This window comes from Harmonia axyridis, chromosome 3, assembly GCF_914767665.1.
Source record: "Harmonia axyridis chromosome 3, icHarAxyr1.1, whole genome shotgun sequence".
Lineage (NCBI taxonomy): Eukaryota > Metazoa > Arthropoda > Insecta > Coleoptera > Coccinellidae > Harmonia > Harmonia axyridis.
The window spans coordinates 13,553,941-13,571,476 of NC_059503.1; the positions used below are offsets into that span (position 1 = coordinate 13,553,941).

General features: G+C 35.3%; 1 protein-coding gene across 4 annotated transcripts in view; it reads right to left on the reverse strand.

Annotated features, from left to right (window-relative positions):
* Positions 1 to 5,289: 5,289 nt before the first annotated feature.
* Positions 5,290 to 17,536, reverse strand: part of LOC123676275 (single-minded homolog 1) — a 64,202-nt gene continuing 51,955 nt past the window's right edge. For all 4 annotated transcript variants that reach the window (XM_045612081.1, XM_045612080.1, XM_045612079.1 and 1 more), the window contains exons 5-8: positions 14,125 to 14,327; positions 12,210 to 12,316; positions 6,997 to 7,144; positions 5,290 to 6,834 (exon numbers count right to left, since the gene is read on the reverse strand). In XM_045612081.1, the coding sequence (XP_045468037.1) occupies positions 6,153 to 6,834; positions 6,997 to 7,144; positions 12,210 to 12,316; positions 14,125 to 14,327 (1,140 nt within the window). In that variant the 3' untranslated portion in view covers positions 5,290 to 6,152. The remainder of the gene's footprint in view (positions 6,835 to 6,996; positions 7,145 to 12,209; positions 12,317 to 14,124; positions 14,328 to 17,536) is intronic.

Here is a 17,536-nt window from a genome sequence, read left to right on the forward strand (position 1 = left end):
CCCCACAGAAAGCAGTCTAGCGGTGTTAAATCACAAGATCTTGGAGGCCAATTCACAGGTCCAAAACGTGAAATTATGCAGTCACCAAACGTGTCTTTCAATAAATCGATTGTGGCACGAGCTGTGTGACATGTTGCGCCGTATTGTTGGAACCACAGCTCCTGGACATCATGGTTGTTCAATTCAGAAATGAAAAAGTTAGTAATCATGGCTCTATACCGATCACCATTGACTGTAACGTTCTGGCCATCATCGTTTTTGAAGAAGTACGGATCAATGATTCCACCAGCCCATAAAGCGAACCAAACAGTCAATTTTTCTAGATGTAACGGTGTTTCGACATACACTTCAGGATAAGCTTCACTCCAAATGCGGCAGTTTTGTTTTTTGACGTAGCCATTCAACCAGAAGTGCGCTTGATCGCTAAACAAAATAAAATGGACGTAGTGCGCGATAAGTAATCCGCACAGAACCATTATTTTCGAAATAAAATTGCACTTTTTGCGAGCATTGTTCAGGCGTGAGTCTATTCATGATGGATTGCCAAACCAAACTGAGGTTAAATCACTTGACAGCTGTTAAATCTGTCGCCATCTTGAATAGTAATGCCAACTTAAAGTTATATACCTCGAAAAAAACACCCGTTATTGCTCCACCTTGGAAGAAGAGGAAAAAGGTACCGATGCCGAGACGAGTCGCCAGAATGATTTTAAACAATACCTAATCAATGAACACGCCAGTGGTTTAGGCATCTCAATAACCTCTTACAAAAAAAACATCTTACAAACCTAGCACATAACTTTCTAGATTCTATTACTTGGCGGATAAGATTTGGGTCGTTTATTTGGTGTGCTGCATCTTATATTTTATCAAATAATTGGAGATGACAGCTCCTTATGTTCCGATAAATAAAAATCTAATGGATTTAGATACGGTAAATGGAGTGGTCATGGCATTAGGTCGTGGCATTGATCTATCCGTTCATTTTCATTCAGCCAAGCAGCTATTTATTTCCTTCTGTATGGTAATACACCATCTACTAGAATCAAGTCATTGTTGAAAATCCCACCCCAAACGTTGACACTAAGACGTTGCTTGAAATCTTTTTGGTCTAATGGCTTTTCAATTTTGCAGAGCCCATACATGTAATTGTTGATACCGTAGTTAATGGAACAAGCCTCGTCAGATCACATGGCAATCGAAATAAATCTATTTTTTTGAGCTAATTATTGAAGTAATCATCGACAAAATTCTAGTTGTCATATCAACTGGAATTTTCGTCAGTCGACTTATTTTTGATCAAACATGAAAAGAAATTATTTCAAATTGTTTGAATAGGTACATAAGGAGAAATAGCAAATACCATGTATTACAGATCATTTTGAAAGGCAAAATAGTAGTAAGAGAAGACCAGAAGGAAACTATATGGTTGTAAAATCTCCGCAAATGGTTTGAAAAAACTTCGGTACTTACAACATTTTAAGTTTTAGGAACCAATAAAAAATTTTGCCATGTTGATTGCCAACATCCAAAATAGAAATGATACGCCAAGAAGAAGAAATTGTTGTAACATCTAAACGAAAGCCAATAGACCTGAATGTTCAAAGGAAAGAAAATGTCCATAATGAACAGAACTATCATGTCATAGTTTGTTATAGAGCTAGGATAACAAATTTCAATACATTGTTTCAGTTTGCATTAGCAACGTCTTTAATATTTTCTATCCTGACTCTGTGAGACCTCTCAGAAGCTTAGAGCTTTGCGTGTGAATAGATGTATCCACTTCAGGCACAAGACCTGTTAATGTTCACCAGATATTGAATAAGTTTTTCTTCAATTGGAGTATCAAATGAACTAGGATGAAGGTAGATGATCATTGAAGGTAGTTAATTAAGAGCATTTTTATTTTTCCTTTTGCGTGCTGTACCTCCAATATATTTAACTTCCTCGAAAAATAAACATCTTTCATGATTTGGCATATGACAAAGCCAGCAAAACCTGCAAACCTCTTTGCTATTCTCGATTTTACTTTTAATAATAATGAGAGAATGCATCCCTCTTTGCTCTCCCTCTCATCATGATCACTCCAAGGGTTCTCACAATTGCTAAAGAATTCCTCAATGGACTCAATTAAGGAGCGTGCCCCAGTTTACACTGACTCCACTCGACAAAAGAAATTCGTAGGAACGATATCAGATTTGACTCCGTCTAGTCGGGAATCATTGTTTTAGTCTTGTTTCTAGATCACGTGCCATTTGACGGAATAATTGTAGCTTAACAATTGGACCAACGCATTCACACTGCAGGAGCTCTCTAATGGCCCTTCGTATTGTTAGTATAATGCACCCTAACAGTGCGAGCCTCCCCCAAACTTGTAATCAAGTAAACTAAACCAATTAAGTGGAGACCCCATCGTAGTCGATGATATTACGGTTGTAGAATTATGACTTTTTTTACTGTGGTGTTTTCTGGTGGAAATTGCAGTGATTTGATCCTGAACAACGGCAATTTGTTTCAAAGTGTCGTAAAAAAATCCGGTCATACGCTAATTCCACCTCTGGAGACCACATATATGCCACAGCATTTTTTTTACAATCTGCTTGAACTTTCTTTGGTTCTAAATCCGCGATTGATGAAAAATTTTGCAAATAGCTTGTAATTGTAATTGCTATTCTATATATTTTAGGTCCAAAATTTCAACTCGGTCAAACCTTTTGTCACGGTAATATTTGATTTTTGTTTTTCGATATACTTCCGAATCTTCAAGGAAACTTAAAATAATAATTCTGTACCATAAAGTAATAAACATAGATAGATGAAGTATACGCAATTTTTACATATCCCCAACATGGTCAGATTACATTGTCGGATTGTGAAATATTTTCAAATCCACAATTTTACTATATCGTTTTGAATGTATATTATATCGAATGAAATATATTTATTTGAGTGATTCCCGGTTGAATATGCCAATTTGAATATTTGGAATACGATATTTTTCCTAATTGTCGAATTTATAATAAGCTGAATATTTATTATTTTCTGTATCTACTTGCTGTTATCCAAGGTTTGGCAACTTTTGCTCTTCCATAGTATCATCGATTGTTTCACGTCGTTTGGCTCGTTTGAAGTTTGTTTTTTGTATTTCTAATATATTTAGGTATTTATTTCAATATATTTTGAGTTATTATGAAACGTTGATTCATTATGGGAAATAAGAAGTGCGTTCTTTGTAGAGAAACTCACGAATTGAGTGAAATATCGTATAATTGCTATGTTTTCATTATTTCATTTCCGCGCGCTTCATGTCAAATTTGATAGTTCATGTTGGAAACAAAATTTGCTTACTGAAAATGACATATGTTCCCCCCCTATCTATGTTTAATACTCTTAGTTTTATGCAATCACTATGACAAACTTCGACAGATGATAGTTATGCTCATTCTGGTCATTTTCTTCTTATGAACAAAGGTCTGATGTGATTTTCTACAATGATTCGATGCCAGTACATTTTATAAACGCACCACCATACAGAGGAAGACTCTAAATAGTCCAAGGGAGACTAATGTCATGGCCACCTCGTTCACCACATCTCATTCCGTTAGATTTTTATTTATGAGGCAGCAAACCAAAGTAACAGTATCTTCAGTTCGTCGAGGTGAGGCTTGCGTTCAGGAAGAAGGTGGACATTTCGAATAGATCGAGTATCTTCGAAACTATCTATTTTTTATCAATAATAAATTCCCATAAAAATGAAAAATCGCCTTCGTCCCTTATTTTTCATCCTATCCTCATGGGTGATCTATAAATATTTGTTTTCCACCATTATCAGCATCCCAAATGGGTTATTACGAGCAGCTTCAGTACATTCGTATATCCAAAATAATCTTCAAATGTTGATTACCCCATGTAAACACAGTACTTCAAATGTATCCTATTTGGACAATTTATTTGAATAGGGCTCTTCGATATTCATATCCAAGCACGTTCAGGAATCGCTAGAATCCTAGTTTGGTGAGCTATATCACATTTCGTATGATATGCGAATTTCATATGTGACCACATTGTGGAGGCTTAACCATCAAATATCATTGGATTTTTATTTGGTGACGTAACTAATCGATTACAGGCTTGAAGTTGAAAACATTTATCAATGTTGATAACGAAAAATAGTTTTATTGCATCTTCTCGAGTATTAGCAAAACAAAGCCCTAAAAAATGTCCAAATTCCAACCAAATATAATTTCCGATTTAGAGAAAGGTTGTGAAGCCAGGAGCACCAATTAAACCCTTGAAGACCACTGTTTTTTCGTATTCTTCTTGAATTTTCAATGATAAAGATCACGCGATCAACAAGAAGTTTGAAACGAAGTTTATAATACAAATTTTTCTGAATTGAATTTGCAATTTTGAAATTGGAAGGAAAACAATACTCACTCACGAAACCCCTTGTCTGATTAGGCCCATAGAAGAACCTAACCAAGACATTCGAGATCCTAACCTACCCTGAAAATTCCAAGTTTTCAGGTCATTTCGTTCAGGAGTTATAGATTTTACGACCGGTAGGAATCAAATTTGAAAATCGATTCTTCATCAGTGAGTGGAAACTTTCTGGCCCAAAATTTGAGAATTACAAACATTGATAAAAATTATAAGTCCCTCTGTTTTGGGACGAGCGCTGAAAAACATAACTTACTATTTCAAGTAATTTTCCATATACATAATATAACTATTATTGTAATTTTTTGAAAATATGGAACGTTTTTCAAAAAACCTGAAAAGCAAACTTTCAAATGACTCACCAAATACATGTAGAGCATCGACAAAATCAGATATGCAAAAATTCACATTTCATGTATTTGGATAGATGACTGTTTTATTATGCTCATGAAGCTTCGTGAAAGAATTACTCAGGGGTCTATCGTTTTCGAGATAAATTCCAAATAGATCGACAAGCGCCCAAACTCTTAATAACCTTATACCTTATTCAAACGTATTAAACTCTTATTTTTATCTGTTTAGTTCACTTCCTGAAGAGAAATGCTATTCGCTTATACTTATACTCTAACGTAACTCGTTGAACTGAATATTGGTATTGCCTCCATCTAATCTAATAATGAATTCTAAAAAAATAAATCTGAAGAATTTAAAATGAGTATGTTGAGAGTAATTCTATGTTTCCCAAAAATTGTAGATACGAGCAGATAACCTCGTTCTTTCTTCTGTAGTTAGAAATCTTTAGTACTGGAAAGGTCTATGCGTAATGGTTATTTTTTACCAATGAAACACTTTATGGGTAACAAAAAATTTTATTATTTTCATTCTTCTTATTCAAAATGTATGTTTTCAAGTCATTTATAGTAAGTAAATTTTTATACATATCAGTATATTTACATATATCTATATTCACAGTCTTATATTATTGTCCGATCTATATAAAAATTTCACACATTTGTATTCAAAATATGATTATGTACAATTTATGCAATTCTTAGCTTGCATGGCACAAAACTCATGGATATTTCGGAAATCAATTATTAACTATATACAAACACTCGAATTGTTTTCAAAGATAATTACAACATTTTATATTTGCAATAAAAAATAAATTATTTTCTGTACAATATAATAAGTAAAAGTTCAAAGTAAAAATTCATGCATAATGAGTAGATATGTTTTTAAAAATCAGAAAATATAATCAACTATCTACCAGTCGATTAGTTGGAAAATTAAATAGTGATGTGAATGTTCAAAAACATAATAAGGTATAGACAAATTTAAAAAATAGTAGATAGTTAAATGAATGGTTACTTCTGGAAGTGATGTCCTGTTTTTGATATACGGTTACAATTTTGAGTTGCACTGTTCTCACTTGAAGGAAAACGTATCCAATTGAATATTTTGCAAGATCAATCAGCTTGGAACCCCCCTCCTACAGTGATGTTTTGGAATAAATATAAGACTTCTTCATCTTGAAGCTATGAGGAATGTGATACTAACCAAAGTAACCAAGATATAGGTACGTACAATACCCCAAATGGACAAAGCTGAATGTTCCTGTTTGCTTCAGATGAGATCAGTATCATTCACTGATGCTTCGATAGAATCATTACTTAAACGTAATATTTTCGCTAAGGAGATATACCAGACAATTAATGAACATATTCATTAGTTATTTGATATTGCTGGTTATCCACAATCACACTGGTATAACCTGCTGCCACTGAAGAATGATGACCACTGAGCTGTCCATAGTTTGGAGTAGGAATCTGGTTATTGTTGAAGCAGTTCAAGTTGAAATTGTTCGAGTGCGCAGATTCCGTACTACAGTATGGATTGCTCAGATTTTGTATGTTCAAATGTTCACTTTCCGAAGAACTACAGCTCGAGGACGATGCACTAAAAGGCCTCTGTTGCTGAGGAACTAGATGCGGGGAGGAGGAACTGTATATCCTTTGATGGGCCATGGTAGCATTCAGAAGGGCATGTTGACTAGCTTCAGGGTCCGAGTATGGGTAGTGGTATACTTCTTGTGCTTGGTGGTAGTAGCCAGGCTCTTCTCCTGGGTAACTATGGACGAAGAGTGGGTAATCAGAATGCATAAAACCATTATTTGCACCTCCACCGTTCGAATCGCTGAATTCTTCGTCTGGTATCGAATTTTGGGGTATCGTTGATGGCAAGGTGGATGTCCTTGGAAACTTTTGTGGTGATGGTAGGACCCTCGATGGAGCTTGGAGGGGTGATTGTGAGTGAATTGGCGAGTTTGATGATAGTTCTTCCCTTGGAGGTCCTTGAGCTATATTTAGTACAAGGTCTTTGGCTTCTAGCTCACTGAAACAAAAAGAATTTTATGTTTTGGATATTCTGTGAGTTGAGTTGAAAAAAGTCTAATGGAGTAAGTTATGCAAAACTTGAAGGATATAGGATTGTGAAGTTCGTTAAAATAATTATAACTGTTAAAAGAAGGTATGAACATTTCAAAAGATAACCTACCTAAGAACGTAGTTGACGGAAACTATGCAGTGTGGTCTGGAAGATCTTGTGTTGTGGACGATTGTAGCATAGCTCTGCATCCACACCCAACCACCACCTTTACTTAGGAATCTGTAGTACTTGGTCGTTACTTGACCTTTGAATAACACTGAAAGAAATATTGATGATTAATTTTCAATCAGATCCGGTAATAGTGGAAATTTATTGTATGGTAAGAAAAGAAATGATAAATTTTCAATTTTATGTTTATATTAATAAATTTTTTCAATTCTTTCCAGTATTTTCAATTCGCTTTTTGTGCTCGAATTTTAATTTCAAATTATTGAATTCGGCACAAATCAAGATCCAAATCGATTATGTCCGTCCGCCGTTTACACGATAACTTTCGATCTAAGAATTATGGAATGAAATTTGAAACAATGAAAAACAAAAACAATGAAATCGATAGTTTCGATAATGTATTACCAGAAGTAACTTATAACCAAATTTTGATATACAATTTCTCGAGAATTTCTCTTTCAAGTTCACAATTGGTGCAGCAAAATTGTATGCGCGAAAATCTTAATGATGCAACTTCATTCAGTTTTTTGTGCTCTTTTCAAATCTAAAAACGGATTTTCGAAATTTCGATATACAGGGTGTTGTTTCAAGAATACAATCGTTTCAAATTTTTTTCTTAATCTGGACCTGGATTTTCCTTAAAATTCATTTAAGTTCTAAATAAGAAAGATGTGTGCCAAATATGAAGAAAATATACTAGATGGTTCGCTTGTTATGACCTCGGAAAGAGCAAAATTCATGAATCACCCTGTATCGCGGTAACCAAGGCAGTCAGACTCAATAAATGGGATATATCTAGAACCACCTTGGTGTCCTCTAGTCACTGTTCGTGTTTTTTCGCTTACCAATGAAACGCCCTATTAAATCAGTCAGTAGAAAAAATTGAACTAAAACCAATACCCTGTATTTCAAAAACAAACGTTTGTGGGCCCATGTTGACAGTTGACACCGATTCCTAAAATCAGCCAAGGAATCTCTCATTTTACAAAATATATTAGGTTTACAACGTTGCTACCGCCGTTTTGCAATAGATGGCTGTAGCGGTATGGTAGTCGAAATAAATTGATCGTAGATGTCATACAATAAGCTTAGGTACCTATTTGTAAATAGAACGCCATCGAAATATAAGTCGATTCGTGACTGCATCATAAAGTTATTCTCGATTAAACATGTCAGACTAAGAGCCGAAATCTCGTCACTTGCGGGAGGTTTTAATTTTCTGCTTTCAGATTTGACAAACGTCATATTAATATGAAGAATATCTGTGTCTGAGACTCATCGATTGCTCTCAAATGCCTATTGTGGGGCCGCTATTAGTGAAAGAATGTACCGAGAGTGGTTTCAACGCTTCAAGAGCGGTGATTTGACGTCGAAGATTAGCATGGAGGCATTACTTGAACAAGACTCGTGTCAAACGCAACGAGAATAGGCAGGATCATTGGTCGTGACGCAACAAGCCATCTCAAAACGCCTGAAAGTCATGGGAATGAATCAGAAACAAGGAAATTGGGTGCCATACGAGTTGAAACCGAGAGATGTTGAACGGCGTTTGTTTGCTTGTGAACAACTGCTTGCAAGGAAAAGACGGTAGGAATTTCTTCATCGCATTGTGACTGGAGACTAAAAATTAAATCTGGATGATACACGCCTATGTATTTGAGCTAGCGAAAGCTAGCCCGATTTTGATTGACGACACTAAACTTCCATCTCTCTTGTTTACTTTCCGTTCCTTCTATCTATATTCTAAGACACATTGGAGAAATCCAGCGTCCAATTATAACCTAAAAACTTCTGAAGATGCTTATACCGTAGTAGTAGGCGAAACTTCATCAGGTGAAAAATCGGCCAGACCGGAATTTTACAATTTTGTCTAACAATCCTACCGTTATTAACAATATACCATAATATTGTAAAATTCCAACTCCTAGAACAAGGATAACGATGCAGATATGTTAAAAAAAATTGTTACGATGGCCGCTCCGTAAGAACGTAACATTGCGTGGGAGTAGAGAGATGAATCAATTTGAGATCCAGGTGCGAATGCTGGCAACCGAAGGAGTCAACATGGACACGACTGAACAAACACGGATAACAAAACAAGCGCATCGTGGCGGCTCAGCCGCCGTAACGCCTCTTTTCGTTGCCTCCAGCGGCCCCACCCAGCAGCGACTCTAGGGTCCTTTGATTGATAGCTGTATGATACCGGTTTTCAAGTTTATTGCTACCGCTAGACATGTTTACTTTTACGACTATGGGGTCGTGGCGAGGAAGATTGTCTTTTGAGGCGAAAAAATTTATATATAGATATATACGTGTTTCATGAGGGGTTTTTTTAACACTTACATATATCGAAGAAGTAATGTTCCTGGAACGGGAGAGACGCTAAGAGTTGAATAATGTGTTATGATGCATCAGGAACAAGTTTTTAGGATTTTTTTTTTGCTAAAAATGTTGCGAAGGTAGAAATATATTCTATTATTATGAGGAATTATGAGGATGTTTTATTCCGCAACTTATTCCACGAAAATTCGTAAATTTCAACACATGGATTGCATCCAAAATGGATAAATTGGAATGGAAAATATCCTTTTTCGGCAACCGTCCGGGAAGGGCTCACTTCCCGGACGCTTTTTCTCTAAGGAAGTAGCATTTCCCGGCCTAGTCCGGAAAGTACGTACTTCCCGGACTAGGCCGGAAAAGAATCACGTCGTTTGTGTCATTGTGAATAAGAAAATCTTGGTAGGTATATTCTGAATAAATGCAGTTGATCATTACCATAACAACCGAGAAAACGGCTGACAGTTCATATGAAATTAATTATTATTTATTTATTATTATTTATTTACACATGTAGAAATATAAATTTAGTAAAACATACATCATGTGTAAATATTTGCCATCAAAGAATTACATGGCTTGTCAAGTTTGTAAAACATACACCTATAGTATAATACAATTATAGTATATATAAAATTATAATAAATAGTTGAAACACTTAAAAATTAAAGTCGTAGAATTCGTTCAACTCGTATATTGTCTCTTCCAAAAGCAACTTTTTCACTTTCCTGGTGAAGGCAGGTAAATTTAACTCTTTTACATAACTTGGGAGCTTGTTATATAATTTGAGACATGTGTAATTAGGACCTTGCTGTGTCTTCCCTATTCTTGCTTGCGGTATAGAAAAATGTTGTTTCTCTCGTGTATTATAGCTATGGAAGTGAGAGTTTTTAGGAAACTTATCTTGATGTTGGTGAACATATTTGACGCATGTGAGTATGAAAACTGAAGTAGCGGTGAGTATCCAGTATTGTCAACAATGTCAATGATTTTTGATCGCAATCGCAATAAAATATGGAAAGCAGCAGCGATAGTGTTATTCTACACAGTTGCCGAAAAAATATTGTACGCAACACGCCCGAAAATGGTTTTTTTTTGGACTCACAGACTTCCAGGACGAGCGTAAGCCAAAAAAACCCTATTTTCCGGATTTTACGTAATAGTAATTTACGTAACAAGTCCGGAAAATAGGGTTTTTTTGGACGAATAGACAAGCGAGCGTAAGCGAGTCCTGAAAGTCTGTGAGTCAAAAAAAACCATTTTCGGGCGTATTGCATACAATATTTTTTCGGCAACCATGTAAAATAACACTATAATTTTTGACAACTAATTTCATATGAACTGTCAGCCGTTATCTCGGTTGCTATGGATTCTATGATTCTTTTCTAGGCCGGGAAATGCTACTTTCTCAGTGAAAAAGCGTCCGGGAAGTGAGCACTTCCCGGACGGTTGCCGAAAAATTACTATTTTTACAATCTTACGTTTTCCACCCATTTCCCGTACGCATTACAGTCGCAAAGAGTCACACATATATACTCATAGTAAACATAGATAAAGAGAGCATAAATCATTTTCAGTAAGCAAATTTTGTCCCCAAAATGAACTATCAAATTTACAATGAAGCGCGTGGAAATGAAAACATATCAGTGATACGATATTTCACTCAATTCGCTAGTTTCTCCACGAAGAACACACTTCTTATGTCCCATACTGAATTAACGTTTCATATCAACTAAAAATAGATTGAAATAAATACCTAAATATATCAGAAGTTCAGAAAACAAACTCCAAGCGCGCCAAATGAAATGAAATAACAGATGACTCTAGGAGAGCAAAAGTTGCCAAACCTTAGAATTCAGCAGGTAGATACAGAAAATAATAAATATTCTGCTTATTATAACTTCGACAATTAGGAAAAATATCGTATTCCAAATATTCAAATATGCATATTCAATCGGGAATCACTGAAATAAATACATTTCATTCAATATAATATACGTTCATAACGATATAGTAAAATTGTGGATTTGAAAATATATCACAATACGACAACGTAATCCAACCATGTTGGGGCTATGTAAAAATTGCGTATACTCCCTCTATCTATGTTTATTACTCTATGCAGTGGCGACGCTAAAGGGGCCAGGGGGAGCCCGAGCCCCCCCTAAAATTCTGCTGCCCCCCCCAAAATTTGACATACTAAGGCTAAAATATTAGCAGAACTATAGTTCCGCTTCACTTTGGCCCCCCAAAAAAAAATCCGGCCCCCTCTTGGCCACCCCTATTTTTGAAAGCTGGCGTCGCCACTGATTCTATGCATCTTGATTAAGTGATGTCTCTATGCATGTAATGCCAATGATGAGATGCGGCATGCAGAATTACGTCTGTCATTTATGTGTATATGAATAATTATTCAAATATATATTTAATATACATTGTGGTTCAACGAAATCTTAACACCCCGATTTTCCGGTTTTGAAATGAAGATGTGGAAAATCGCTCGGACCCGTCAATTTCTGATTCAAGGGGGAACAACTTTTCCACTTTTTTCATTGCCGTTTTGTTCTACCACCCTGTATATCGTAGAAATGTATATATAGCAATTCCAAACTTCCTGCGAAATTTCGATTCAATAGCGGCATCAGTACCATAAAAAATTCAAGTCTAAAAATGGAAAGAATGAGGAAACCACTCTCCGATTTAGTCCCGCTGATGTTTGTTCACACTCTCGTATTATAATTTTGCAGTATTTTTAATGTCTGACACAGGTTTATTCGGAGTAGTTCATAAAGCTTTGAAAAAAAAAGACTACTTACATTGGTGATGTGCATATTTCATGGCTAAAATATCACTACCATGAATATAATGATATAGTGTTTTTTCGATGAGATCTTGTGGTTCATATCCTGTCAGTTGGGCAACTCTGGAAGAAAAAAATTGATATTGAAACAGATGGAGAAGAGGAGATAGACAAAGGTCAATAGAACTACACACAGTTGGAGGACAACATTATTATCTGACTTTGTCTGTAGACAACGAAAACAGAAATCGATCCAGCTATCTACTTTAAAATCAGAATTTTCACTTTGCTAAAATTTATTGATAAGTCTTTCAAACAAAAACGAGTCAAAGCAAAAGATTCACGTTTTTTTTTATTACAAAAGTATTTCAGCTCACAAAATTTCGACGCAAATATTTAGTCAGACTTTGACGTGAATAAATAATACCATGACTTTTATTCATAGCAATGATTAATGATATTAGCTTCAGAGATTGGCCCTTCAAGTTCTCAGATCTGAATCCTGAGAATTGGATTTGAAAATAATTTACAATCACATTGGACAATCGAATTGAATGTTGTTTTCGAAATTACATGAATAATACTATGATCAAATATGGTCCGAATGGTAGAAACACATAAGAGGTTTTTATCAAGCTAAGTTATCTCGAATACTACTCTTGAAAAAACCTCTTTAGTTCTTCAAAATACTGCTCATTTTTCGGTGTCTCTAGTCGAATTACGAAACCCACATGATACCAGTCTGTCTAGTAGGTTCACCACTCCTTTAACATGTAGTTCGTTCAATTAGCGTCCCAGTATTTGAATAACGTTACAAGATATTGTTCAAAGATTCAATAGCATCAATAGGTAATCAATATTAACCAATGCGGGCCTGTCCTTGTTTGCATTAAGTCAGGTGTTTATTCTCATTATCATCCCAGGCGGCAACCCGATACTAACAGCCTATTGTTTTTTAGTAACACGAGAAGCCATACTGTACAAACTCTTGCAACTGCTCGTTCGTAGAAAACGAATACGCTCTGCACCCGCTGTTTCCCAGCAATATATAGCAACATTAGCAAACACAATTTTTTCCCTCTTCAACTCGCGTGTCAACCTGTTGAGATTCAACAACTTGAAAGCTTCCTGAAAGAACTGCTCAAAAAACGATGAAGGGTGTTTTACGAGTTCTATGATAAATTTTGACAGATGATGAGCTCTTTCTGAACATTATTTTCCTATGAATATAGGTCCAAATCATTTTCGTTTAGAACTCAACAGAATTTTTAAAGATTTAAAAAAAGGCCTATTAACAAAAATACCTGTTCCAATGACAACTAAAATGGTAACTTCAACAACATGCACTGAATAAAAGATGTTAGCAATTCATAATTTAATACTAAGCCCATTGAATACTGGGATTATAGAATACTAAGCAAATCATGATGAGGCCATAATTGTTATAATGAATCACGCGCATGAGTCACTATGATCGAACCCAATCTACAGAGCACGTCCCAAGGTACTGTCGCTCTAGCCTTCACTTTTCGTACCAGACTTCGACTTAGATCCTTTATAGTAAGTTAGTTCAACTGTGTTTGGTATAAAAAACTCTGCATCCTGGGTCATAGTACTATTTCTTACATTAAAATATCTTCAGATTATACAACATATATTTACTTCACTTCTCATCTGATCTGACAAGCCCATTTTTCCCGAATAAAATTTTGCTTTTATTTTTATAATTCCAAGTTTTTTTTCAGTTGAAAACATATATCGGATTCATTTCGATAGATTTAGATACAAAATACGTTTTATTCAAAAAAAAACAAATTGTAAAAGAAATGATAACAAAAAATTTTTCAAATAAAAAAAACTTGCGAGAACGATCGAAAATAGAATAAACTAAAAATTAATTATTTAACTATCAAATTTCTTCAAAAACTAACCTTGCATCCAAGAAAATCAACTTCAGGTCCAAACTCGCTCTGAACATGAACATGTTCATGTGGAGTTTGATCTCGGTAATTGGGCTTGGAGGTAAGGAATGTCCAACAGCTACCAAACCCATATTTTGGTAGCAGCCTTCGTATGGTGATGATGAGGATGTGTTGAACTGTTTTACCTTGAGGTAACCTGAACAGTGGATCACCTGAAACAATAGATAAACATCCTTAACAAGGTAGCTACAACTATTGAGATGTTTTAAGGTTAAACATGTGAGCATAATTGAAGGTTTTCATTACATCATGAGTCTAATAGAAAAACTATATTAAAATATAAATAGCAAATTTTACAATATGGTTTATTATTTCCTGCTATCTTATATGAAATATACAATATTTGAAATAATAATCCCAAAATCGTGTCGATTAGGTAAATAATATTATTTCTCTATTTCTGTATCGTAATGAGTTCATTACAGTTCTAAAGAACAGTGCTGTAATGAACTCATTACAGCATCGTTTTTAGATATATTTTTCGTTTTGTGGTTGGCTATGCTGACTTCCAATTCTATCAAATTTGAACAAACGTCAATAATTGTCAATATAATATAATTTGAGGATATAGAGAAATGATTTGCTACATATTCGCAAATTTTCATAATTCTGGTAGTGTTCAATCGATTTTGTCAGACATAATTCACGAATTTAATGTGTAATTGTAAATTATGTCTAAATTCGAAACATACGATTCATATTCAAATTCCGTATTCTGTCAATGTTCGTAACAGTCACACCAACTGCCAAGATACAATACAAAAGTCACTAGGATTTATAATCTGAAATTTTCATTGAATTTCGACAATATTACGCAAAACTTGACTGAAATAGAGAAAATATCGTCTAATACTCGTTGCAGAAGGCAATTCCAACACTTATGCGTTCCAAAACTCGCTCCTTCGTCGCTCGTTTTCGAATTTCGCATTCGTGTTGGAATAGGAGCCCATTCTGCAACTTGTTTTAGAATATACTATTTGCGTATATTTAAAAAATGTAACGATTATTTTAGAAAAATTATATTTATATTCTTGCAACGGATCAAAATCTATTTCATGATAATTCCAGATCAAAGTGAGTTTTCTACAAAAGAAGAAGAGTATATCCGCTAATTTTCATGGATGACTCTATGAGAGATTAACACCTTCCTCTGATGCGAAGTCATGCCCCCCATCAACTTACTACAACATTGCACAAAGGGTTAAATTGCCCCTAATAATTAACTTTCACATACGTAATAGAAAAGCAATATAAGATCCTTCAGATTCAAGGAGTTGTTGCATATATGCAAGTTCAAAGAATGCATCCAAGGCAGGAACGATGTCATGCATATGCTCCACTGATTACCGAGTCTTTGTTGTCGGATATGAAGAGTATGTTTTGATGGAATCTGGATAGAAGTTTTCTTGGAAAACAGGTGAATAATACGGGCATAAGATTGACGGTGAGTAAGTACTTCAGAATGCGAAATGTTTCATTAACCTCTAGTTTTTTTGCATCTTTTTCTTAGTGGCTCCGACAAAAGGGTTCCTTATAACACTTAAGGGTGGTTTCAACATATAAGTATACACAATTAAAAGGAAACAAAGGTCTTTTGGGATAGAGAAATTCAGATTTTGGAAAATCGCTTTGTGCTTGATAGGGAAATTTTTTTAGATAAAAACCATTTTCATATAAATTCAACTCTTTGCTCGGCAACCCCAAACCCTTAAATTTGAATAGGGCAGGTGGGTCATGCGGTACGTTGTTGAAAAGGTATTTTAACGCTGATTATTAGCAGTGAAAATTTTTTCAAGATATAATTATTCGTTTTGAAAATGAAATACTTCACAATTTATCTGAAGCATTTTACAGGAGAAATTGAAAACTATTGAAGGTATAGGTTATTTCACATAAAATTCATGAAAATGTACAGTACGCTAGTAATATCCATATGAAATAAGGAAGTAGTATTCATTGGGTTATAGCATAAGACTTGCAAATTGAACACTGAAAGATCAAATTTTTTCGTATCACTCATTTATTGTGTTTCTTTTGATTTGATCGACGTTCTCTTCTCAAATTATGAAGTCAATTTTGAAATTTAGTTTAAATTTGAATTCTATAATTTTAATAATTACTACTACTTCTTTGAAGAGATTAAATTCATTCGGCATTGAAGTTACTCTTGGAGACAAACTGGTGAATGCGCTGGTATCGAAGAAGTGATGGAAATTGGCTGCTAACAAGTTTTAATTGGGTAGATGGCAAGGTAAACCATTCAATTCAAACAACCATTGGTTATGTACACCGATATATTTCGGTGCTACATTGACCTTTTCATCAGGATTCTACTAAAGTTTTTTCCGCTTTTACTCCGAATGAAACATGCAATTCTTTTCGAAAACGGAATTCAAACTATAAAATGAAAGAAAGATTTCTAAGGGTCAGTTTCATTAACGAAAGTAAAGTCTCGTTTTCAGTGAGAAAATGATGATGATCTGCGGCTGAGGCTCATTGAACACTCTCATATACCTATGATGAGGCCGCTATTAGTGAAAGAATCGAGATTGGTTTCAACGCTTCAAGAACGGTGATTTTTACGTCGAAAACCAGCATGGTGGTGAAAGAGAGAAGGTTTTCGAAGATGTAGAATTGGAGGCATTACTTGATCAAGAATCGTGTCAAACGCAACAAGAATTGGCAGGATCATTCGGAGTGACGCAACAAGTCATTTCAAAACGCCTGAAAGTCATAGGAATGATTCAGAAACAAGGAAATTGGATGCCGTACGAGTTGAAGCCGAGAGAAGTTGAACGACGTTTGTTTGCTTGTGAACAGCTCCGTGCAACGCAAAGACGGAAGGGATTTCTGTATCGCATTGTGACTGGAGACGAAAAATGGGTTCATTACGATAATTCCAAGCACAGAAAATCATGGGGATATCCCGGCCATGCTTCCACGACGACGGCCAAATCAACTATTCAGGGTTCTGAGATCATGTTCAGTATTTGATGGGAGTAGCCTGGCGTAGTGCATTATGGGTTGTTAAAACCCGATGAAATGGGAAATCCTACCCCACCCGCCGTCTTCTCCAGACTTTTCTTCCTCGGACTATTACTTGTTTAGATCAATGGCATACGACCTGGCTGACCAGCACCCAGCACTTCTGGTCTTATGAAGAAGTAACAAATTGGATCGATTCGTGGATCGCTCGAAAAGATGACCGGTTTTTTCAACGCGGGATTCGTACGCTGCCCGAAAGATGGGAGAAAGTAGTGGCCAGCGATATACAATACTTTGATTCATAAATGTATAAGCAGTTTGGCAAAATGAAGCCTCGAATTTCGGAAAAAACGGCGGAAGCAAAGTTGTACGCCTA